Source organism: Xiphias gladius, chromosome 5 (assembly GCF_016859285.1).
Source record: "Xiphias gladius isolate SHS-SW01 ecotype Sanya breed wild chromosome 5, ASM1685928v1, whole genome shotgun sequence".
Classification (NCBI taxonomy): Eukaryota; Metazoa; Chordata; class Actinopteri; order Istiophoriformes; family Xiphiidae; genus Xiphias; species Xiphias gladius.
Window position 1 is genome coordinate 13,942,673 of NC_053404.1, and position 22,772 is coordinate 13,965,444.

The 22,772-nt window shown below is 39.6% G+C and overlaps 3 protein-coding genes and 1 non-coding gene across 4 annotated transcripts; all 4 read right to left on the minus strand.

Annotated features, from left to right (window-relative positions):
• Nucleotides 1-301: 301 nt before the first annotated feature.
• Nucleotides 302-8,208, minus strand: hhatlb (hedgehog acyltransferase like, b). The gene is made up of 12 exons (XM_040127113.1): nt 8,032-8,208; nt 6,168-6,305; nt 4,089-4,156; nt 3,886-3,999; nt 2,976-3,170; nt 2,691-2,900; nt 1,890-2,061; nt 1,603-1,747; nt 1,465-1,500; nt 1,180-1,381; nt 958-1,099; nt 302-861 (listed from the first exon to the last, which is right to left on the minus strand). Exons 1-12 carry the CDS (start codon nt 8,171-8,173, stop codon nt 662-664), a joined length of 1,764 nt encoding a protein of 587 aa, XP_039983047.1. The 5' UTR covers nt 8,174-8,208; the 3' UTR covers nt 302-661.
• A 785-nt stretch (nt 8,209-8,993) lies between these two features.
• LOC120789977 (glycine--tRNA ligase-like) lies at nt 8,994-14,114 on the minus strand. The gene is given in 12 exon segments (XM_040127205.1): nt 8,994-9,434; nt 9,621-9,811; nt 10,937-11,030; nt 11,133-11,242; nt 11,334-11,419; nt 11,541-11,682; nt 12,106-12,223; nt 12,328-12,493; nt 13,026-13,187; nt 13,268-13,417; nt 13,514-13,659; nt 13,790-14,114. Coding segments are annotated over 12 exon segments (1,620 nt in total). The 5' UTR covers nt 13,850-14,114; the 3' UTR covers nt 8,994-9,239.
• Nucleotides 14,115-14,226: 112 nt separating this feature from the next.
• On the minus strand, nt 14,227-22,537 carry LOC120789976 (glycine--tRNA ligase-like). Its single transcript, XM_040127204.1, has 17 exons — nt 22,233-22,537; nt 21,708-21,809; nt 20,824-20,926; nt 20,578-20,719; nt 20,109-20,197; nt 19,385-19,461; nt 19,126-19,271; nt 18,894-19,043; nt 18,621-18,783; nt 18,083-18,247; nt 17,892-17,999; nt 17,616-17,761; nt 17,425-17,510; nt 17,214-17,323; nt 16,251-16,344; nt 15,945-16,135; nt 14,227-14,740 (listed from the first exon to the last, which is right to left on the minus strand). Exons 1-17 carry the CDS (start codon nt 22,482-22,484, stop codon nt 14,615-14,617), a joined length of 2,250 nt encoding a protein of 749 aa, XP_039983138.1. The 5' UTR covers nt 22,485-22,537; the 3' UTR covers nt 14,227-14,614.
• Nucleotides 20,289-20,423, minus strand: LOC120790265. The gene has a single exon (XR_005707524.1). It is a non-coding gene; the product is annotated as a small nucleolar RNA SNORA84 (small nucleolar RNA).
• Nucleotides 22,538-22,772: the final 235 nt, after the last annotated feature.

The window sequence follows — 22,772 nt, forward strand, 5'->3', positions numbered from 1 at the left end:
TTTGATTAGACCCTCTCTACCTGGTAAATGCTCACATTCTGCGAAGTCCACACCCCCAGTTTGTAAAGCAGCCTTTCTGTCAAAGGAATAGTTTGATTCACGTTTGGGAATGTGCTAGCATAGCAACGCTAGCCAACAAACAACCAGTTGCTGGCTTTAGCTTAATATTGATATATCATCCAACTCTCACCAAAAACACAAAATAAGCACAATGTCAAACTATTAAAACATTTTGATTCTCAATCCCACGCTAAGATACCCCACAAAGACACAAAACATGACGCTTTGAACAAATCTTTGCAGTTTATTTTTTGCTTTAACAGTAAAGGCAGAGGTTTCAGAAAAATGAAATTTAGTTTTAACTTCCCTACAGTGTTGTTAAACAGTTTAAGAGTAACTTTTTTCAACTATCCATTCTCATAGGGTACTAGACAGTACATTATATAATAAATCAAATATGATTGTCTTTTGTTAAGATTGATTTTCTCACTATTAGGTATAAATACAGTTTAATGATGATAAACATATTTACATTTAGTGCTTCAACATCAGCAGAAGTAGAGCATCCGTTCAAAAGTTACATTATAAAATCTAGACTGGCAATACTACTGTTGGATGCTACATCCTTAATTATCTGAACTGCTAGGTGAACTTCAAATATCTACTCGGCTTTTTCCTTGTTGGGATCTAAGACTGGCTGAGCAGCGGCAGGTGCATCTGGAGCACTGGTGGTGTTTGGAGGGGGAGCAGGAGGAAGAGGATCGGGATCATCGATAAGGGCCTGCCTCCTCTCTCGCTCCTTAATCACTTGGATCAGGCAGTAGGTCATAAACATGACGATGATGGTGGTTACAGGGAAGCCTGAGAAGGTAAGGAAATGTCCAACTTCATTACTAACAGAGTTAGTGAAAAAATTTAACAATCTTCAATCTAAAAAAGAAAAGAAAACTAAATCACCTTTGAGAAGCAGCCGTTTGGCAACCAACTTGGCAAATTCCAAACTGTTCAGTGTCACGATGTTGTACAAAACAATACTCCAGAAGTTAAAAGTATTGAAGATGGCTCTGATCCTGCGAGACATTGCTTCTGACATTGCCATCTGTAAAAAAAAAAAAAAATAAAAATTGATAAATAAAAGGAATTTTATGTCAGTATTCTGGAATGAAAATGTAATCCAACCTCAAAAGAAGCAAAAGGCTCCATGGAAAAGAACTTGGCACTCCACAGCTCAAAGTTCAGGCCAAAACAGTTAAAGAAAGCCCAGACCAGCACCACCTCGCAGGGTCCCAGCCAGAGGATGGTAACGCCGAAGGTGCACAATGTAGCCACCAGCTCCTCCACCACATTCTCATGCTTTCCACCCAGGTAATCATACACATACCTGTTGAAAATGAAAGCATCAAAAGCTATAAATTTTAACAGGAATAATAAGAATTAATTTATCGGTCTCTCTGAAAGACTCACTTGCACAGCCAGTCATTGATTCCTCTGTCAAAGTGGCTACAAAAAGTGAAAAAGTCAAGATCAGGTGTAGTATTATATCAGTATTATATCATGAGTGTAATGAACCACTTGTGATCAAGCTGTGTAAACTCAACTCACGTTTCGGCAAACACATAAAGCAGAGTGATACATTTTGGTGGCTTGGGAGGGTCTAGATGATCCAGTCTGGATATTGTGCTGATGACTCCAAACATGATAGCTACTTTTACCCAGTCATACACCAAGTTAAAGTAAGCTAGACCCACTGGAAAAAATGCACAGTTAACAGTAGGTAGAACATGTTACTTTGCGCCAAAACTGTCAAAAAACTGCTGCAATTAACACACCACAGCATTAAAAATCAGTCAAAACATGGAATGTAGGTATTTCCGGGGGGTAGCCCTGACCTAGAGCCCAGTCGGAGAGGTGTCTCAGCAGCTTCATGTCGGTGGGGATGGTGAGAATGTACATGAAATGGAAGAGGACGTCCACTACAATGATGACCCCCAGGTGGATGAGGCCATGCAGAGTGATATTCCACATCTCCCGCTCTTTCCTGGTCAGGTCAGACTTGTTGGCCTGCAGGGGGCAGCAGACACGTGTCTCAAATACCATGCGAGCATAGATACACAACCTCTGCACAGCTACTCTGCAGCTCATGAAGGGCACTGTAAGTATACATTAAAAATCAGATTGAGTTTGGTGTTAATGCAGATATACATGTATGAAATCTGTATGGACTGCTGAGTCTATCCTTCATATGAACAAGGCAGATGGGGTAACCCATTTCCATTAATTTATTCTTATGTTTTTTAAATTATGTCCTCCAGTATGTTGTGATGGCTTGACCATAAGAGAACCTGTCAATTTTAGATGACTACCACATCTCAAACACATCAAAGCATCCTCTAGGACAGAGGCTCCCAACCTGGGGTTGAGGGCCATCCAAGGGATTGCAAGATAATTAACAGGACAGGAAATTAGGAAAAACACATTTATGACAAAAGTTTCTTTCACCTTATCTTTTTCTTCTGAATTTCTAGTTAGTTTTACCTCTTAAGACCTCTAAAATATTCAAATCAAATAGGAAAAACTCCCACTTGGGTGACCTTGGACCATAAGTAAACATTGCTTTATTTTAAGGGGTAACAAATAAAACAGAGCTGCTGAATGACTGGGATGAATAATAAGACCCTAGTTTGACTTACTTGAACATAAAATTTATCAAAGGTCATGATGGGCCCAAAATAGAAGAAGGGGAGGTAGAAGTTGTACTTGAGCAGTTCCAGGATGTTATAGTTTCCATCTCTCCTTTCACAATTCTCCAGAGCAAAGCTCATACAGCGCATGATCGTAAACCCACAACCTCCATAGAAGAGAACATGACGCAGCTCAAAGTCCCCCTCCACAAATCCAGCCTGTATGGCGATAGAAAATAAAGAGTAAAAGAGAAATAAGTAATCACTCCTCCTAATATGTAGGCAGCAGTTTACCTGCCAGGACACGAAGGGTTGACACTTGAGTGTAGCGAGCGTACAAAGACCAGTGACAAAGCAAAGCCAGCGGATTTTCACTAAGGAGATGCTGTAGAGCAGGATACAGTGGGACAGGATGAGGGTGACATAGGTCCAGCCCATACTGGTCCACACAGCCAAGATTCCATACACCATGTACACCAAGGACCTGTACTGTGAGAGAGAAAAATAGTGTTACCACGAGATCACATGTCTAAAAGTCAATCTAATGATGCAGCTTGTGTCTGGCTTTAGAATTGTCAAATTACTCCAAAATGTACCAGAAAATAAGAACTGTTTACAGTCTGTTTATAACTACAAGAAACAAAAATTGCCCTCTGGTGGTGTGTTTATCATGAGGCCATCTTGTTGGTTTCATTTGTATACAGTGTACACAAAGTGACAGATTTGATAAAATCTATACTTGAGGATGGACTTTCATCCTGAGACTTTGCTGACACATGGCAGGCATATGGTCTAATGGTGTTTAAACAAACCAAACTGACATAACTGATCTTGCTAAGTATAGAGCTGCATTTCTATTTATTGCTCCCTGTCTGTTTCATTCTTCCTATACAGTCATCCCTCCACTTGGCTCTCACTCATTTTTTTTTTTGTTCCAGCTGCCCCCATTCATCATCTGCTGTTTAGCTATTGATAGAAAAAGCTTCTGTGCAATGTTGTAAAAATAAATTGTGACAGAGTGGATTTCTTAAATGTCACCAAGCATTGTGAGAGCTAAAGTCATCGAATGTTTCTTCCACCTCATTTCATAGTGGCTTGTTACTTTGCTCAGATCATCAAACCTGAGTCCTTTACCTCTTTTACTGCGTTACTTTTCCTAGAGGAGCTCAATAAATTAATCAATTATTCAGTTCATTAGAAGCACCTGTGGAGCCAGCATGGAGCAGATTTTGGCAAACAGCACGTGACCCGAAAGAGCAAACAGGATGTGCTCTCTGAATGTGGAAAACCACATCACCCACTCGAAATCAGCTGTATCCTGCGGAGCGGTGAGCAGAAAGTAAAAATTAGAAACAACAAATGTGCATCAATGACAATTACCTTAATATACTATGAACGTTCTCTCACCATTTTCCTCCCAAAGTAGTACCACCCTGGTTTCACACTGGTTTTGAACGTCTTTCTGTTTTCATTGGCTGTGACAAGACAAGAAAAAAGAGGCTGAGAAGAATCTATCGTAGATTTTTTTTTTTTTTTAAAGACAAAGAACGAATGAAATTTGGCTCTTAACTCTATTGTATTCACTCGTCTTGTCAAAATAAAATTTGATGGTAAAACTGCAACACAAGAAACAAACTTAGTATATGATGATATCTCATATCAGCACACATACATTTACATTTTCTGTCACTTGATGTATTATTTTGTCTTTTATTTTAATCTTCCAGTCCTTGAGTGTATATGTGAAACTTTTGTTACAGTGACAGCGAAACACATAATATGCAGGGCCAACACAGGGCCCATTTTCTTCTTCGGTACTGTTGTATTAAAACTGACATCTGATCTGCTCTGCGTGGCCTGCATAGCTCCAACTCGTCACCCCCACACAGTGACAGTGCCCCTATATGTATACTTCACATTGTGTTGTCTGTATGTGCCTGTATTACATGAAGCGTAAGATATTACAAAGTATGTCTCTACCTAAGGATCACAACTGAGTGTCTACATCAGGGTAAACAAATGCACTGATTTGCTGATGCATTGTAGACTTGATAATGTATTGCGCTCTTTTACTTTTGGAAAGACAAGGAAAGTTTACAGGGCTGCCTACAGTCATGCTGTTATGTCACAGTTCGGATGATTTTTCATTCAAGTCTGGTTTGAATTTTATTTTTTCTAAAACAAAGTGTGTGAGAAATTTTTCTAATAAAGAATTCATGGTTACTATCTTGGATAATACCCCTAATAGTTCATTACAGTTATGTCAGTATCAGCAGAATGAAATGCTAAAGATATATTTGACGTAATTTTGAAACAATATTACCATACAAAAACACACAGGTTTTATCATGTAATTTCCTGATTAGAGCAGGATTAGAACTCTTGTTAGGCCTGCGTGCAGACTATGGATGTATCTGAAATCACTCCCTCCTTCACTTATTCACTGCTCCCTATGTATTCTCAATGGTTTACTCTCTAGTAAGCAGTCAATTTAGATTTTTTACACTTTTGAATCATCATCCTTTTGCGTCATCACTGACAGGTGTAGTGTCACACTAATGTAATTTTCACATATATGAAAAGTGACGTTTTGCATTGTTGAATTGGCAGCTGAAAGTAGTTCTCTTGCCATGGAAATTACTTTTTCTTTGTTCCACAGTTCTTTTTAATGGAAAACATTTTTTTAACAGTAGGATAAGCACAGCTTTAAGCAATAAAATTACTGATAGCTGAATGCCGTTTCAAATGTCTGTCGTATACATTTATGGTGGACCCACACAGGTGTGTTCATTTAATTGCCTGATTATACCTCTTGGCGTGAGTTGTACAGACTGCTTTTAGTGTTGGCAGAGACAATGTAGTACCTTTTTTTTTTTTTTTTTCCCCCCCATTTGGAAACAACCAAGAAAAGCCCTGTGAAATATGTGCAGTAGTCTGCATTGTTTACTATCTTGTTTGTGTTAACGTGCTGCACAGAGCTGTCAATTCCATCGGCAAGAGCAGTTCTGAGTCCTGAAGTGAAACGGAGAGGAAACCAGACCTGGCTGGCACAAACATCATTTAAATTCCCAACAAAGCTCCACTCAACATCAACCTGAGCACAGGTCTAATCAGCTGCTATCACTGAAAACCCTGTGGTTGCGCAGGGCCCTTACTAACCAAACTTAGGGGAACCCTAAAAAAATTATTTTTGATGTAATTTCTTTATGTTTAAAAAAAAATTTCTAATATATAATATGCTGATATCATTTTTTTTAACTCAAATAAAAAAAAGTAATTTGTATCGGTGGGGCTCTAAAGTACTCTTCAAGATATTTTTAGCACTTTTACTAGTGTAGTTTTCAACACAAGTGGTTTTGACTTTTATTTGTGTACAGGCCAGACTGATTAGCAGAGAATTAAGAGTACTTCTACATGAGCATGATAACATAGTACTGTGCGCATGCGCGCGCGCGTGTGTGTGTGTGTGTGTTTCCTCATACTCACAACTGGACACCTCAAAGATCCAGCTGGTGGCCCACAACATGGCCAGACACAGCACCGAGTTGTAGAAATAGATCTCATATTTAGGAAGCGCAGCTTTGATCCCCATGGTGACACAGACAGGAGGAGCCCTGGAGGCTCCTGAACACACAACATCATACCAGTCAACACTTTGCCTGTACAACTGAAACAGCTTTTATCCCAGAAATGATACTGCATGGCATCACAGCGCGTCAGGGCCCAGCCTGTTTACTGTACATCTCTCATCCTGACCTTCTGGATCACACTGACTACATCAGTAAAGACGGCACGTTATGGTTATCAACACATTGAGAGACATCTATTCCGGCTGCGACTAAAAATACACTTCTTGTCTTGTCATTCTTGGTTTAGGTCACTGTCATGTGCTATTATTAGAGTTGGGAAGTAACAAAAGACATTTACTTTCTGTGATAATATAATGCAGCATTTGAGGTCCAATACTAGTACTTTACATGAGTATTTCCTTTCTGTGAGACTTTATACTTTTATTCCCCCCCCTTTTTTTTTAGGGAGATTTTGGATTTTTACTGTACTTATGTTCATGTGATGAATGTAAATACTTCTAATTTTGCAGATTATGAAACCCTGAGATAAGGGCATAAATTACGTTAGTTTGCAATAATTTGCAAACTATTCAACTGCATATTAGTTAATTAGATCTTGTCATCACAAGTAAAAGTCCCGCAGCCAAAATTTTAATAAGTCCAGACATTCTTAAAGGAGTGTTTCTGCATGATGAGTATCTTTTTACTTTTGATACATAAGGTACATTTTGCCGATAACACTTATGTACTTTTAATTAAGTAACCTTTTGAATTCAGGACTTTTATTTGTAATGGATTATTTTTGATTGGGTATCAAAAGTAAAAGTACTCAATAGGCAGCACAATGGCTCATTCCAGTGTATTTTGTATTATTCGATGATTATGCTGAAAAGCTGAAAAGCAGCATTTTCATGTTGTAGTTGGTCAAGGTGCTTCTCATTTTAACTTTGCTTAATCTGTAACATTGTATCATAACCTAAATCATCATAGGTTTTCTATGTAAAAACTTGATCCGCAAAGTAACTAGTAACTACAGCTGTCAGATAAGTGTAGGGTAAAAAGGTCAATATTTGCACAATGATATCTAGTGGAGTACTAGTAAAAAGCAGAATAAAATTTAACATTGTATTTCAGTACAGTACTTGAGTGAATGTACTTAGTTACATTCCACCACTGTCTACATTTGAGTGAAGGATTTGTACACTATTGTTACTTTTTCATACTATAAACAAGCTAAATGGTATTCATATTAGCCTATTCAGTATAGCTTGGATATAGCTTTATATTGATTCATCTTCATCTGTACCAAAAGAAGTTGTGTTCACTTTGACATTAAAGAGATAGCTCCAGTATCAGACCCTTGCAGAATAATTACATCTCTTGTGGTTTGCTAGGAATTTTATCTGCCTTGACTTGCTTTTATCAAGGAAAGAACACTGGAAGGCAAATGTGAAAGTTCCACTGATTAAATCTCAGTGAGGTAAAGACACTAACAAGCTGCAGCTGCCTGCTATTTTTAACCAAACAAACTGCTCTCCAGTGAATTTGTTATGGAGCTTTTGTGCATGCTCAACACTGGAAAAAGAATGAAATATTGCTTTGTAAAAAACCAAACTCAGCCAAGACTCATTCATGATTTGGGAACACAGCACCAACACTGAATGAAATAAACTATTAGCTACATTAAAATATCTCCCTGTTCTCTCTTCACACTGTCTGGTTGAGATGTCCGCTGTCACACACTTCAGTTTGTCCTCTGCAGCACCTGTTGGGATACTGACCTTGAACGCAGCAGTTGTGAGCCCGAAGAAGTTGTTTTAAAAGGAACCTTTTCAATTTGTTCAGTGGGGTGAAAGCGCAGATTAAAATATCATGCTGAACAAAACATATGAGAAAATATAAAGTTTTATATCTGCTGTGCATCCACAGGGCACAGGCTGCGCTGCGGGTCCCTCTGACTCCCTGAGAGGGAGCTGCCAACAGTTAAAGGTGACATGATGTATTTATACTTTGACCACTGACCCAGAGGGGGCGGAACAGAAGGAATGCTTAACCAGTATAATAAGTTATAAGCCAGACAACATCAGGAGTCTATTAGTTCTCTGATCTTGGCAATTTACAAGTTAATCTACATTCATAAATAATGCAGCAGAGGATTAACCCACCTAAAGACACTTATGAAGCTATAAAGTAAGTCTGTTATGTGCGGAATAGTCTGTTATCATTGAGGTAAATCACATTTAGTATCAGACAATTAAGCTAATTATATGCAAATGAGCATTAATTACCATGAAAATCCATCTGTTGCATTTTCTTATGTCTGCACTGTGATTGACTAGGTTTGTCCTTGTTTGACACACTTAAAAAATGTTGTGTTATTATTTTAACATTTTCAAATTAAAAGACCTCCTCTCTCTTTTCTCTCAAGGCTAGTTTCCATAATCCTGATTGCCAGATCTGTTTTGGGAGGGTCTAAGCCTGTTGCAATTTTGAGCTGTAGCCAAACGTCCATGCTTGACATTCTATAATGAAGTGCGAGCTGTGCAACAACACGCAGTGCCGACTAGTGACAGTATCACAAAATACAATACAGCGAGATGAAGTGGCAACAATACAGCTGAAAACACAAAGCAACCCTAAATATAAAAAAACAGGATGCATGTCTGCACAATGAAAAGAGCCATATGTGGTTTATTCGGAAAAGTCTACCAAGACATACAGTATGTTTTCTGCTTTCATAGTATCAATGCCCCACATCCATAGGGAGTTGTAAAGAGAGATGCTGATGTGACAATACTGTTTTAGGTAGGAGGCCACAGAGGACTGCGTTAACCCACCAGCATATTTGTGAGTAGGATTCCTTCAGTCGATGTGACTCATTTGAATCCCCAGATGCTGCTGCATACTTGATCTTTATAGATAATATATGTCTGCATAAAGATATTCATTTTTCACACCTCACACGTTTTAAGCCAGTAAACCTTCTGTTTCAAAAAATGATTACAGCTAAATGCAAAATCTTTATTGACAATATGGTCCCTGTGCTTAGAGTAGAGGAGTCCCAGTTAGGTTTCTCCTTCTTGCTTGTCTCCTGTCCTTCAAATATGGGGTGCTTGCGCTCCACCTCAGCCCACGTCAAGGTGCCGTTTGCCAGCTCTCGAACCATCCCTGGTATCCTAGTGACCTGCAAATTTTTTTTTGGAAAATAGTACAAAAAAACCCCACTTGTTCTTTTGAGTAGATCTAGTACTTAGCACTTACATCAAAGCCTCCTGCTGTACGGAAGCTTTAGTGCTGTCCCTCTCTTGTAAGTCACATTGTATAAAAGCATCTTCCAAATGAGTTAATGTAATGTAATGTAATGTTCTACCCTGGCCCTGATCTGCGTCATTGAGTCTCGGTCTCTCAGAGTGGCTGTGTGAGGCGTCTTGTTCACTGTGTCAAAGTCGATGGTGATGCCAAACGCCACTCCGATCTCATCTGACCTGGCGTAGCGCCGTCCAATGGATCCTGAGGAGTCGTCCACCTTGTGAGACAAACCGTTTTTGGTCATTGCCTCAGCTGAAAGGAGAAACAAGACTTGGTCAAAACTTAGTATATGGCCAGTCCGCCCTTTATCTGTTTGCTTCTCTCCTACTCTCTGTGCTCACATATACAGTAGTTAAATACAGCCGATTTCCCAACAAAGCTAATCTCATTTACCTGTTACTGTTTTCAGACAATGGAACAAGTATTAAATGGTGACTGAAACGCAGCCCATTAATACTACATGTTAACCAGCAGTCACTTCCAATCCATTTCCAAGCTGCTGCTCTGCACTGTTAAAGTCCTGATTTTTATAACTGCGACATGGTCTGACAAAATCCACATAAGTTAAAGACAACAGCTGTGCTGTGATTTCAGCTATATTTACTTGTAAAATGATCACTCAGACAGAAAGTTAGAAGCTCATTCATGTCTGTGTCAGCTGCCATGCAACTGAATGAGAAACATAGAGAGAGGTACCTGTGGAGGGAAAGCCTGACCTCACGCTCACGGGGAAATACCTGCGACTCTGCTCTACAGGAAGCAGCTAAGGTTTGTCCAAAGAGTCGCCTGTAAACGCCACCCTAGTGACGCAATAGAAACTATTTGCACCAATTTAGTTTGAACGACCAATGGCCAGTGGGGAAACTCCAACAGTCGGCCGACCAACCAATGGCACTCATCAGCACTCAGTCACACGACATTCGCGTTTATAGGACTGGCCCCACTGTCTCATTCCAGCCAATAAGAGAATAAAAAGGAGAAAACAGACTGAGTAGATGAGTTTCAGAGGCAAAAAAAATCAGATATTCATAAAAACATTGAAACACCGAAAGAAATAGTTTACGTTTTGGGGAATACGCTTATTCACTTTCTTGCTGAGAGATCACTGTCATATCGTTCTCTTAAATATGAAGCCATAGCCAGCAGTCATTTAGCTTAGCTTAGCATTAAGACTGGAAACAAGGGAAAACAGCTTGCCTGGTTCTGTCCAAAGATGACAAAATCTGCCTACCAACATCTCTGAAGCTCACTGATTAAAATGTTATATCTCATTTGTTTTTATGAAGAAAGTAAATGAATTTTCCCAAAATTTCAAACTATTCCTTTTAACTAAATAATTTAATTAAATTGAAATATAAAAGTTAGTATCATACTCACACAACTGGCAGACAAATAGCATAAACTCCTGGTTTTGGCTCAAAGGCAGGATGGAACAATTATATGGAGCTACAGTAGCAGGGAAGCTGAAATACTGCACAAGAAATAAAAAATCATCAATTAAAAGGAACAGTGAAAATCAAAACAAGCATATGATTCTCACGCACATCTGATTCCCGGTGTGAAGCCTTCTTACCTTCCTCTGATCATCTCCCTTGCGGATATGAAACGAATGCTCGGAGATGGAGTACACGATTCTGCCGATGCCAAACGAGGGCTCAATTACATTGGGAACAATCTCCTCCACTGTGGGAAAACAGAGAAGGTTGTTTTCCCACAAGAACAACACACTGTTCTACTCTACAGCTACAAAGCCAGGTTTCATGTCACCTCTTACCATGCAAGGTTTTCTGGAACCTCTTCAACCTGACCATGTCTTTGGTCAGTCTGAACGTTTTGCCCTCTGTCTCAAAGCTGAACTCCCTATAGACAAGAACACAGCATCACCAAATTAAAAAAAAAAAAAAATCATCATAAATACATTAAAAAATAAACTTGTTGTAACATTTCTTCAACATTGTACACTGCAGTGACCATTAATTACCCAGGGTCACTGAGAAGCTTCTCCTGATCACTGATGTAGCATTCGTCACGGACAGCAAGGTACTCCAGGACCAACTTGGCATCTTTCTTGTAGGCAACCCCTACGGCTCCTTTGTTGGGTTCAAACTGAATGAAATTTACTACTTTGTGCAAAAGAAGTTAAGGAGTAAAACAGAGGAATCAAGTGTAATATTCCAAAATGGCATAATCTAAACCTCAAAGTGATAGACAAGAAAAAACGGATGATTTTAGCATGAATTTTAGAATTATTAAATGTACTTTTTTTCAGTGTAAGGCTAATACATTCTTAAAACCATTATTAAAACAATAATATATATAATTCTATTGTTTTGATTAATAGAGAAGTACATATATTGTTGTAAGTGATGTTAATGTTTTCTTTTGGTTTTGTATATGTATTTTTATAAGATGTTTTATTATTTTGATTTTTGATAATTAGCCACCTCTTGTAATGGGCCAAATGTTGGTGTTGGCGTGACATAGAAATTAAAATTAACTAACTATAATTTAGTGTTTTGATAGTCAGGGTTGTTGGATGGATCAACAGAAGGATACTGGTTCTTTCAAAGGCTTTTCTGCCACTAGAGGGACTTTGGTGGCTCTGGAATGACATTAGAGGTCATAACAGGAGCGATCTGCACAGCCCAAAATTTCTATCCAACCCTGAGAGAGAAAAACAACCACATATAAGAATAAAACATGTAGATGTGGCTCCATTGTTTAAAACTATTGAGATAATAGGTGGGGATAAAAGAAAAAAGATTTACATGGGAGGTTTTGGACTCTGCATCCCAACAGTCACATGCGTAGTGAGCCATCTCGTTTTCCATGTGCTGACGGAAGCGCACCTTATCTTTGGAGAGCCCCACTTTAATCAGATACAGGTAGATCCTTCCAAAGAAGTAACCCAGCACGGAATTGTTGATCACTCCCAGCAGCAGACACACAGAAGATTTAAACATGTCATCATGATGAAAGTCCATCAAATATTGAATGCTGAAAACATTAAGGGCCATTTTTGTCCTTAAATGTATTTACATATTATTATCACATTATTTTGTCAAATATATAAAATATTTGAATAGAATGCTAAATCAATCTGATTGGCAAACAACTTTTTAAAACACATTTTCCAAACAGAATCTAGCAGTTTTGTAAATTCATACTTGTAGTTTAATGCATTATCAGGTTCCTTGTTCAGGCTATAAAAGTAAATTACATAGTAATTATGTAATCACAATTATGCAAAAGACATTTCTATGTTACACACTGGGAATTTATAGTGTTACATTCATAATATAATCCTCAAATTCCTACTGTTTGCTCTTGCATTAATACTGTTAAATGAGGGTTATAACATTCGTCGGTGGCCATCAGTAACTATGTCCACATAAGACCAGGCCTGTTTCAGCACTAAGTAAAAACACAGTCACACATAATAATAAGATAAATGAAATGCCCTATGTGCTCCACAGCATCACCCAGCCTCATGATCTGTGCGGACTGTCCGCTGGTCTGAGCCTTCGAGGAGAACAACATGACCTCCAGGTCAGCCACATTGGAGAAATTAGGGTGGACCTTCTCTTTTGGATCCACAAAGTGCTCAATCTCAGCCACGGTGCTCTCTCTGCAAGCAGAAGAAGTTTAAAGGTCTCACTGTTCTAAACTGCAGGTGACTCCTGTTGAGGAGCTGGAGTTTCTGACTGCCTAACACGGAAGAGTCCAGAGTGAGGAGAGATTTCATTCCTGAAGGAGTTTCCTATCTGAGCAGCAGCAAAGGGCAGTTTTCCCTGGTTAGACTCCAGTAAACGCTTGAAGTTGAGGAACATTCCCTGAGCTGTTTCAGGCCTCAGATAGCTGCACAGAAACAATCAGTTGACACAATTTCAACATAGCAAATGCTTTTTACATGTGAGATGCTTGAGACAGATGGTGTTTTAAGCTGGTCAGTACCCAGGCACATTGCCTCCTGGCCCAATGGACGTCTGAAACATCAGGTTGAAGGAGATTGGAGGTGTGAGGTTGTTTCCTGTGGAGGGAGACTTGACGTTGTATCTCACAAACAGCTCAGCCAGCTCCTGCTGAGTGTGGTTATCCATCTTAAACAAAGAGAGCAATAACGCATCAGATGATTATTTCTCTACCAGCAGATGTCAGTGTTTTCACCAACATCAGGTGCCTGCACTTGTGTGTTTGTGTGTGTAGACATTGTGTTGATGAAGTGCCCACCTGAGCTATTACATCCTCCATCTCGTTCACCTTCTCCACCGAGCATTTCTCGTCAGACATATTGTAAGCTACAAGCTAATGGTTAGAGTTAGCCCTCTGTTAAAAAAGCTGCTGCTATATTTTGATCCTACATAGCTTCATCAGGACATTTATTTAAGGTTACATATGATCAAGCAGCATACATTTCCCAAACCATGTAATTAAACGCTGAGACTTTAACTTCAGTTTGCCTTTGAATAGACTATTTTTAATTATGATTCATTCTAAACATTGAAAGTTGCTCTCTCTTGACATGTTTTGAGGCCCCTCGTCCCAGCTTATTTAGCTGGCTGTCGAGGAGACAGGGATAGGGGTGTGACAGGTACCGCTGGACATTAATGGTTGTACATCAATCTGATTGTAAGTTTGACAACTTCATAGAAAACATTAAAGTTTTATGCCCGTGTCCAGTAAGTGCTGGCTGTTTTTATTTATATTGTTAAATATTTTAATCCACTCTGCCTGAAAACTGGAATGGTGGAAGCCTCCTTCCACTGACGACTCCAACAACCTGATTACATTTTCTCCCTTTTAAAACATTTTGACATGGTCATACATGGATGAAATGCTGCTCATCAAAGAGACAACAGTCCTGTGCAAGCTTTTCCACAACTGTTAGATATGATGAATACATGACATATTTAGTGATTGCAGTGGTGTAGAACACAAGGAGGGCTCGGTGCACCACTAAAGCTTATCACAATACAGTTGCAATATATTCTTCCTGGCGATGCATATGCAACAAGTCTGTGGATTTTCATGGAGTGACCGGCAGACAAGTGAGCTTTACTCTTCAACTGTGTCCTTCTTGCTGGTTTCTTGTCCTTCAAAGATGGGGTACTTGCTCTCCACTTCTGCCCAGGTCATTGTGCCGTTGGCCAAATCCCGAACAATTACAGGTAACTCACTGACCTGAGGAGAGAGGACAGTGTTTACTTAATTGTGTTAAATGCTATTAAATTTTCAAAAGAATTACAGAGAAAATGGGAATATGTGTAAACACACTGACTACATTGGTTAGCACCTCCTCATCTGATCGCCATGGCACAATTGGATGCGCCATACAGAAAGAAAAAAGTCAGGGTACAGTAGCCGCAATGTCTCAATACTGGCTGCAAATGTGAAAAAAATTGCCACTTTTCTGGACCACTGACATGCATTGACGTTGCGACATGGCGCTGTGGCGTACCTTGAGGTGACAACGCATGTCATTATGCCACCTGTATGCAGACTTGCACAGAAAATAATAATAGGTGCAGACGTTTTTAAATGTACGTCCTGGAGTGTGTTGCCTGTTACACTTTTCTAAACAGGATTCATAGACAAAGCAGAATGCCTGCATCAGCAGTACAACTGTTTAGTGACCATTGTTTTAGCAGCACTCTGACCCCAACATACAATCACTGTAGTTAAATAAGTAAAACAGAGGAAGATGGACTTAAAGCCTAAAAAGATGCTTCAGGTCTTGGTTACGTACATAAAGCCTGAGTTAAACACAAGCCATTGCGCAACCTGTGTACAGCTGTATTGATTAAAATAAAAGTGTATCTTTTCATGTAGACCTGTGTGAAATGGACTGACAAAAAAAAGCATAAATGCCTCCTTCGTAGAGACAGTGTTAGGCTCAGTCTCATTCCACCCAATAAACCCTTAACCTGTCCACTCAACCTGTGTCTGTGCAATGGCGTGGAGGGCTTGCCACACCGTAAACCTTTGCTACATTCACTTTGTCCCTAAATTATTTTGGTTTGTCTTGTAACTCGAAACAGTTTTTACACACATAAATTTGAAAAACACATTTTTGATGTGATGAGGATGTTTTGCATTTACAATTAACCCCACATCGTGGGGTCCATCGTGATCGATTTTTCCAGCTTAAGGCCAAGAGTGGCAAAAGCCATCAGGTATTTATATAATTCCTCTTAATGAAGAGCACTCTCTACACATGTAAAAGTGACTTCATACACTACATCAGTCCATAGTGAAGTGCTCGTAGGGAATGATTGATTTAGTTGCAAGTGTAACTGATGTAAAAAGTATAAGCTGAACATTAAAAAAATTATAATAATTTTTTTTTTTTTTTTTTTTAAATTAATCAAGAGAACTGTTGCTGTACCTCAGCCCTGATCTGCCTCATTGAGTCTCTGTCTCTCAGAGTGGCTGTATGAGGCGTCTTGTTCACTGTGTCGAAGTCGATGGTGATGCCAAACGCCACTCCGATCTCATCTGTCCTGGCATAGCGCCTCCCGATTGATCCTGAGGAGTCGTCCACCTTGTGAGAGACACTATTCTTGGTCATTGCCTCAGCTATGAGGGAGAAGGAGAAAACGAAAAAGAAAAGTTAACCAAGACTGTAGAGCATACTATTTCTCCTCTTCAGACAAAAATAGAACATATACAATATCATTATGTGGGCACTTACATAATTCCTTCACGAAGGGCACAAATTCCTGGTTTTGACTCAAAGGCAGGACGGAACATTTGTATGGAGCTACAGTAGCAGGGAAGCTAAAGTACTGTCGAAAAGAAAACAAATGTTCATTACAGTGATCCAGCAAACTTAAATTACTGCTTGGCATGAAAAATGCAACAAAAAAGGAGTGGCTGATACAGGCAAACTGTTTTAGGATTTGGTGACATTACCAAGTTTTTAATCAATACTTGGCAATATTTCCCAGCTTTCACCTACTTTGTATGGTTTGATTCATTGAAGACTATGTGCCAGTTGTGAACTATTTCAATTTCAGTAATGCTGTCAGAGCTAGCAACATAAGTAAACACAAAGCACACATCACACTCTGATTCTAACAAAATATTTGAACCTACCACCTGGTTTATTTGTCAGTTTATTCAGATAATAAAAAATTAAATGCATTCTGTTTGCTAATAAAGGGCTTTCACATTGTTGTTATGAAAGAAACAAGCTCTCAAATACAGTGCCATTAAAACTACATTTAAAATCGTAAAATGGTGTTAACTGGAACAGTAACTATCGGCAGCTCTGTAAGGCTTTTACTGTGAAGCAGCTGCAGATTTGTGACATTGCACATAAGTGTTAAATTAGTTCTTAATGTTTAACTTGCTTGAGAAAACTCTCTGAATCCCAAATCTGTAATATGAATAGCCCTAGTCATCGCGATGTAGGAATGTACTTCACCACAGCTCAGACAGTATGCCCAGCAGAATAGAAAACGGTGTTTAATGAATGGTAAGAACATAGATACAACAATAAGAATGTAGGAGGACAATACTACAAGTAACAGCAAATTCAACAAGGCTAGATGGCATTTCAAGGACAGTAATGTCAATATCATTAAATAAATCATATCCCCCACTCCCAGTATACAATGTTACTCGGTACTGTTGATCAACATGATCTGCTCACCGTTCTTTGTTCATCACCTTCTCTGACGTGGAATGTGTGTTCAAAGATGGTGTACATAATCCTACCAATGCCAAAGGAGGGCTCAATTACATTTGGAATAACTTCCTCCACTGTGGACAACAAAGACAGACAGAAGTTTGTGTGTTACTTAAGTTGTCACTCTCAGTTTCCCAACATACTCTTGCTCACATCTTTAACGCATGAATCTTACCGTGCAAGGTCTTCTGGAATCTTTTCACACTGACCATGTCCTTTGTGAGTTTGAACGTCTTGCCCTCTGTCTCGATGGTGAACTCTCTGTTGAGTAAAAACAAAGATACAAAGATTTTGGAAATTACAAAACCATAATGTCATCATCAGGTTCCCTTATTCCCCCGACTGCCTTACATTAACAGCACTCACCCAGTCTCATTAAGTAGCTGCTCCTGTTCTGTAATGAAGCATTCGTCACACAAAGACAGATATTCCATGACTATCTTGGCATCCTTCTTATACGCCTTCCCAATGGCTCCCTTGTTGGGCTCAAACTGGACGACATTGACAACTTTGTGTGGAGAAATTAAGGAGAATGACTGAAGAATAGCTAGGCAGCTGAGTACTTAAGAATTTCTTGGTGTTTGATGGCACAAAGGTTTTTTGGGATTTTTTGCAGTGTTAAAGGCTGCAGTTTAAGGATATGGGTTCTTTAAGTGGCTTCTCAGCAACCAGAGGGACCTTTGTGGCTCGTGCATGGCATTTCAGGTCATAGCAAGACCTGTCGGCACACCCCACAATCTCGATCCAGCCCTGCAAGGGACAAAACATTACTCTGAGGAACAGTATGCGGACTCCCTGAAAAGCCATAAGGAAAAAACTGCAATGGAACATACATAGGAGGTTTTGGCTTCGGCGTCCCAGCAGTCACAGGCGTAGTGAGCCATCTCATTGTCCATGTGCTGTCGGAAACGCAGCTTGTCTTTGGCAATACCCACTTTAGTAAGGTAGAGGTAGATCCTCCCGATGAAATATCCCAGGACGGAGTTATTGATCACTCCCTGCATGAGACAGGAGGTAAGAAAAAATGAATAATCTTGACCTCGGAAACAGCAGTGTGACAAAATAATGCACTTTAAGTTAAGACTACTTTTTGTCAAATCTTTTATTTGCTTAAACCTCTTTTGTAGATCACATTCAATGAGATTCATAAAGTGTAAATTTGTAATCTTCTGAACGCAACAGAATTAAGAAGCAATTTTTTGAGCTTATGTTACGGAGTGAAATGAGAGTGAATCACTCTACAAGCTTTGTTACATATCCATATTACTCTGATGATATTTATAAAAAATCTGCAATCTGAAAGCACCAATAGTCATCTCTAATTTAAAATTTACTTGGTCCAAATATTAGTGTTCTTATAGTGCTTCATACCTGCTCCACAGCAACTCCCAGCCTCATGATTTGTGCAGACTGTCCGCTGGTCTGGGCCTTAGAGGAGTATAACATGATGTCCAGGTCAGCTACATTGGAGAATTTAGGGTGGACCTTCTCAGTGGGGTCCACAAAGTGCTCAATCTCAGCCATGGTGAACTCTCTGTGTGGATATGTAGAGTGGTTCTATTCCTTTTCAATCTCTCAAAACCTTCTCTTCAAATAGAGAAGACAAAATGTGTAAAATGGTAGTTGAGCCAGAGTAATGCTCACCTAACACGGATGAGTCCAGAGCGAGGAGAGATTTCATTCCTGAAGGAGTTTCCTATCTGAGCAGCAGCAAAGGGCAGTTTTCCCTGGTTAAACTCCAAAAGACGCTTGAAGTTGAGGAAGATTCCCTGAGCTGTTTCTGGCCTCAGATAGCTGCGGATCAATATTGACGTTAAAATAACTCAATGATACAAATTTGAAAACATTTACAGAAAATTTTTATGTTGCATTTTACCCTGTCATATTCCCCCCTGGACCAATGGACGTCTGAAACATCAGGTTGAAGGAAATTGGAGGTGTGAGGTCATTTCCTGTGGTGGGCGACTTGACGTTGTATTTCACAAACAGATCTGTCAGTTCTTGCTGGGTGTAGTTGTCCATCTGAAATGGATGTTAAACAAAAACAATAAAATGAATCATCTATAGTTTTGTAAGTAACAGCTTTTACACATAACCCCTGAAACAAAAAGCATTTTCACTCAGTTACCACTGACCTGAGTGATGACTTCCTCCATCTCAGCCTTTTTCTCTGCCGTACACTTTTTATCAGACATCAGCTTCTGGAGATGGGCTGTAGGACACAAACATAAAAACCAATACTTTCACAAACAGCTGTGATAACACTTGACACAGTGTGACTTATTATTGATACAAGTCCATTAAAAGAACTTAACATTATTTTCACATTGACCTGGGCAGAAGTGGAGAAAATGGCAATGCACATCTTTATAGATCGAGTGGTAATGTCAAAATGTCATTTGACATATCTCAGGTATTACATAATATTTTAAAGTTTCATTAGATGATTTCTTTTAGCATCTGGGCCAATTTGTCACTAAGTCTTTCAAAGACTGACATCCCTTTATCTGAAAATTTTCTGCCAGCTTTTTGGCACAGCTCTAGCCTCTGTCATCCTAGCAACTTGTATTGCTATGAAAGCCCTGTGTGATTTCTGCTGGTCCAGCCACTTCCATTCACCCTCGGGCACAACAGTGATACTCAGAAACTGGCCAACAAGCAGCAGCCACTGTGAGTACAAGTTTGGACCATGTCCATGCCTCCCTCTGCAGAATCTGATGAATAATAAAGATGAAAAACTTACAAAGACCTCAGGTGCAGGTACTTTTAGGATGACTAATCTTTAGTTTACACAGCAGTGGAAGCCAGGTCTCTAAATATAATCAAAGAGACATACAGGCAGATGTACAAAAGGCTTACCTTTGAGGAGGTGGTCAGCCCTGAAGCATTCACCGTTCTTGACATCTTTCACCATGTAGTCAGCGAATTTGTCCACATGTCCTGACGTCCTGGTGAAATAATAATGCACAAAAAAATGAATCAGATGCAGCATCAAAAAAAAAAAAAAAAAAAAAGTATCAATATTTGTGATACATTCAACAATGTATCTGCAACCGGGCTATGGAAGGCTGCTATGGTGACAGTTTCCATGCATAAAACTGCAGAATCAATATGCGCCTGTTAATAAAAACCCACAGTTCAGCACTTTGGAGCTGACTCTAGGAACCACCAGGCACTCAGTTCATACATAAATAATGACCAAAAGCTGTTTAGCACCCATAGAAGATATGATATGAAAGGAAATCACTGTTAGTTTAATTCTTACACATCTTATGGTGACAAAAACAAACATATAATCGGCAGACAGAGAGTATTTAAGTGCACATACTTGAGAACAGGTTCGGGGGTCAGCATGGTGCAGTCGATCTCCAGGATCTGCTCCTCCTGGATGAAGTGCTGCCGCCAGGCCTGCAGAATGTTGTTCTTCAGGGCACAGCCCACAGGGCCAAAGTCATACAGGCCACTCACACCTGAGAAGAATTACTGCATGGTGAGAATGCTTAAAGATTACGTGCGCAGTCGTGTATGCACCAACCAAAACCTTAATTCCCACCACTAGCTGTCTCAATCTTACCTCCATAGATCGCAAAGGCCTGGTCATAGAAGAATCGCCTCTTGAGTGTATCCTCCATCTTGGTTCTGTCCACGATGTCATCTTTGGGTTCTAATGCCAGTTCCTGAAATTTAAATTATATTTACAACAATCTTTCTTACATAGACCATAATGGTGTCAAGGTACAAAGAAACAAGAGTTTAAGATATAGTTGAGTTCCATGATCAGGACCAGTTTTAGAAAAGAGTGAGTGTAGAAATTCATTCTTGACCTTTGAGAACATTATTGCAAAATTTAAAAAAAAATAAAATAAAATCTCACCTCAAAGCTCTTCATACTAACTTTCACAGCTTTCAACCGCACCCGCATGGTTTTAATTAAACAAATGGAGCTTGTTCAGGTATTATTATATGACCTGTGCGTGGAACCTTGGTCACATGATATGAGCTAGTAAGTAGATTTTAGAGCTTAGATTATATAGTCACATATAATTTTGGAATAGTTTCCATGTTTGGAAAAAAGCATATTGGTAATGTCCAAAATTGAAAACACCATCTAATCGAATCCACCATGATGTCAAACACCTGCATCTTGAGCCAGCACTCCCTGTCTGCGTGTCAACATGGTGGATTGGTACAAGTGAACTTAAGCGTGGGCACACTTCCCAAATTTTGAAGAAAAGTGTATCAGTATCTGCAGAACAGTCTGGTTATTTGAGGGAGAGTTAACAAATGTGGTGAAAATGCACTTACAATTGTAAGTAATATTTCACGTCTTTTATTTTCCAACAAATGATGCAAGCCTTGTCAGAGAATTTGTAATGATTTTTATTCCCTAAGAAGCCTGCATCCAGATTTTATTAAGCGGATTCAAATTCACAGTTAAACTGCATTTTAATGACTTACCTTGGCCTCCAGAGTCCTCTTCCTTGCTTTCAGTTCAGCCACAGCTTTAGTAATATCCACATCAGGGGCACCTTCCTGTTTCATTTGGCGAACCAGATCCCCCTAAAACAGAGAGGGGGCTTGAGTATTCCACGCAGAAAATCCCTGAGCCAACTACAACTACACAACTCAAGTCTGGGCATGTTTACAAAGCCATCAGCTGATTGTGGGATTTTTCTGTTCGCAACATTAACTTGGCCTCCTTTCTTAACCCCACCCTGCTCACAAATGTCTGCAACAGCAGCAGCAGCACACTGAAACGTGGCAAAGGGCGCAAACATGACTGTCAGCTAGCGTTAGCAGCTAGCTAGCAAGCAATAGCAATTCTCATTCATTGACAGCTGTGAAAGCGGGTCAGTTAGCCGATTAGCTTGGCAAGCTATCAGGCTGTATGTGACTGAGTATCAGGCAATAAAAAACATATTTAATCCCAAGCAAAGCAACTCAGTTCATAACAGATGAGAGTGTGATATAAGTGAGCGTTACCTGTTCTTTCACTGCAAGCCTCAAAGGGGCGAGAATCTCCTCGATATTGCCGTCCATGGTTTGTCCTTCCGCCAGCTGCAGCCACAAGCTTTTTTTTTTCTTCTTACACAAGCAGACCGACTTTGAAAACGGCCTGTTTTTGGGCGGGTAGCGGAGCGACTGCTGAACAAACCGGACAGTGGACACCGGACAGAAGGAGGAAATCTCAGTGCTGGTCCTCAGCAGTGCTGATGCTGCGCTACGAAGAAGCATGGACCACCGTAATGCGAGAAGAGGAGAATGATGAAATCTCTGAAAACAAGTAAACGCTGCTTCCGCTCCCGGTAAGCACTTTCGCTACAAGCGACAGGCACTTGGCGACGTAGCGGAAGATTCGCAACGATTGTAAACCTAAGCCAAAAAAACAAAACAAAATAAAAACAAAAACAAGGCAACATATACATTTCTAAAAAACGTATGGCTATTACGTCCATTTGGTTTTTTTTTTCAGTTATATGAAATCCGATATATGTCTGGAAAAGAAACAAAAATACATCAAAT

What these genes read in the sequence shown, in the direction of transcription:
- hhatlb (XM_040127113.1), bottom strand. Translation starts at nt 8,173, where the DNA reads ATGCACAGCAGATATAAAACTTTATATTTTCTCATATGTTTTGTTCAG. An exon ending in GCTCCATGCTGGCTCCACAG is followed by an intron (nt 3,171 to 3,885) that starts GTGCTTCTAATG and finishes TCTCTCTCACAG; the next exon opens with TACAGGTCCTTGGTGTACAT. An exon ending in CCTCTCCGACTGGGCTCTAG is followed by an intron (nt 1,748 to 1,889) that starts GTCAGGGCTACC and finishes CATTTTTTCCAG; the next exon opens with TGGGTCTAGCTTACTTTAAC.
- LOC120789976 (XM_040127204.1), bottom strand. Translation starts at nt 22,484, where the DNA reads ATGCTTCTTCGTAGCGCAGCATCAGCACTGCTGAGGACCAGCACTGAG. An exon ending in AGAGGACTCTGGAGGCCAAG is followed by an intron (nt 20,927 to 21,707) that starts GTAAGTCATTAA and finishes TTTAAATTTCAG; the next exon opens with GAACTGGCATTAGAACCCAA. An exon ending in CCAGGGGGGAATATGACAGG is followed by an intron (nt 19,044 to 19,125) that starts GTAAAATGCAAC and finishes ATTGATCCGCAG; the next exon opens with CTATCTGAGGCCAGAAACAG.